General features: G+C 56.6%; 1 protein-coding gene across 1 annotated transcript; it reads right to left on the minus strand.

Annotated features, from left to right (window-relative positions):
- Positions 1 to 6: 6 nt before the first annotated feature.
- LOC145718804 (histone H2B type 1-B-like) lies at positions 7 to 232 on the minus strand (the record flags this gene model as incomplete). The annotated part of the gene is made up of 1 exon (XM_081810313.1): positions 7 to 232. A coding segment is annotated over exon 1 (226 nt), but the record flags the coding sequence as incomplete, so codon positions are not given.
- Positions 233 to 279: the final 47 nt, after the last annotated feature.

Below are 279 nucleotides of genomic sequence, written 5' to 3' on the forward strand. Positions count from 1 at the left end.
CCTCGCCCGCGATGCGCTCGAAGATGTCGTTAACGAACGAGTTCATGATGCCCATGGCCTTGGACGAGATGCCCGTGTCCGGGTGCACCTGCTTCAGCACCTTGTACACGTAGATGGAGTAGCTCTCCTTGCGGCTGCGCTTGCGCTTCTTGCCGTCCTTCTTCTGAGCTTTAGTGATGGCCTTCTTGGAGCCCTTCTTTGGGGCCGGAGCAGATTTGGAGGGTTCAGGCATGGCTTTTCCTCAGGAGCGGTAGAAATGCTAATCGCATTCGCCACAAC

This window comes from Leptonychotes weddellii, unplaced genomic scaffold, assembly GCF_054177405.1.
Source record: "Leptonychotes weddellii isolate Sample4059 unplaced genomic scaffold, ASM5417740v2 HiC_scaffold_223035, whole genome shotgun sequence".
In the NCBI taxonomy this organism is placed as follows: domain Eukaryota; kingdom Metazoa; phylum Chordata; class Mammalia; order Carnivora; family Phocidae; genus Leptonychotes; species Leptonychotes weddellii.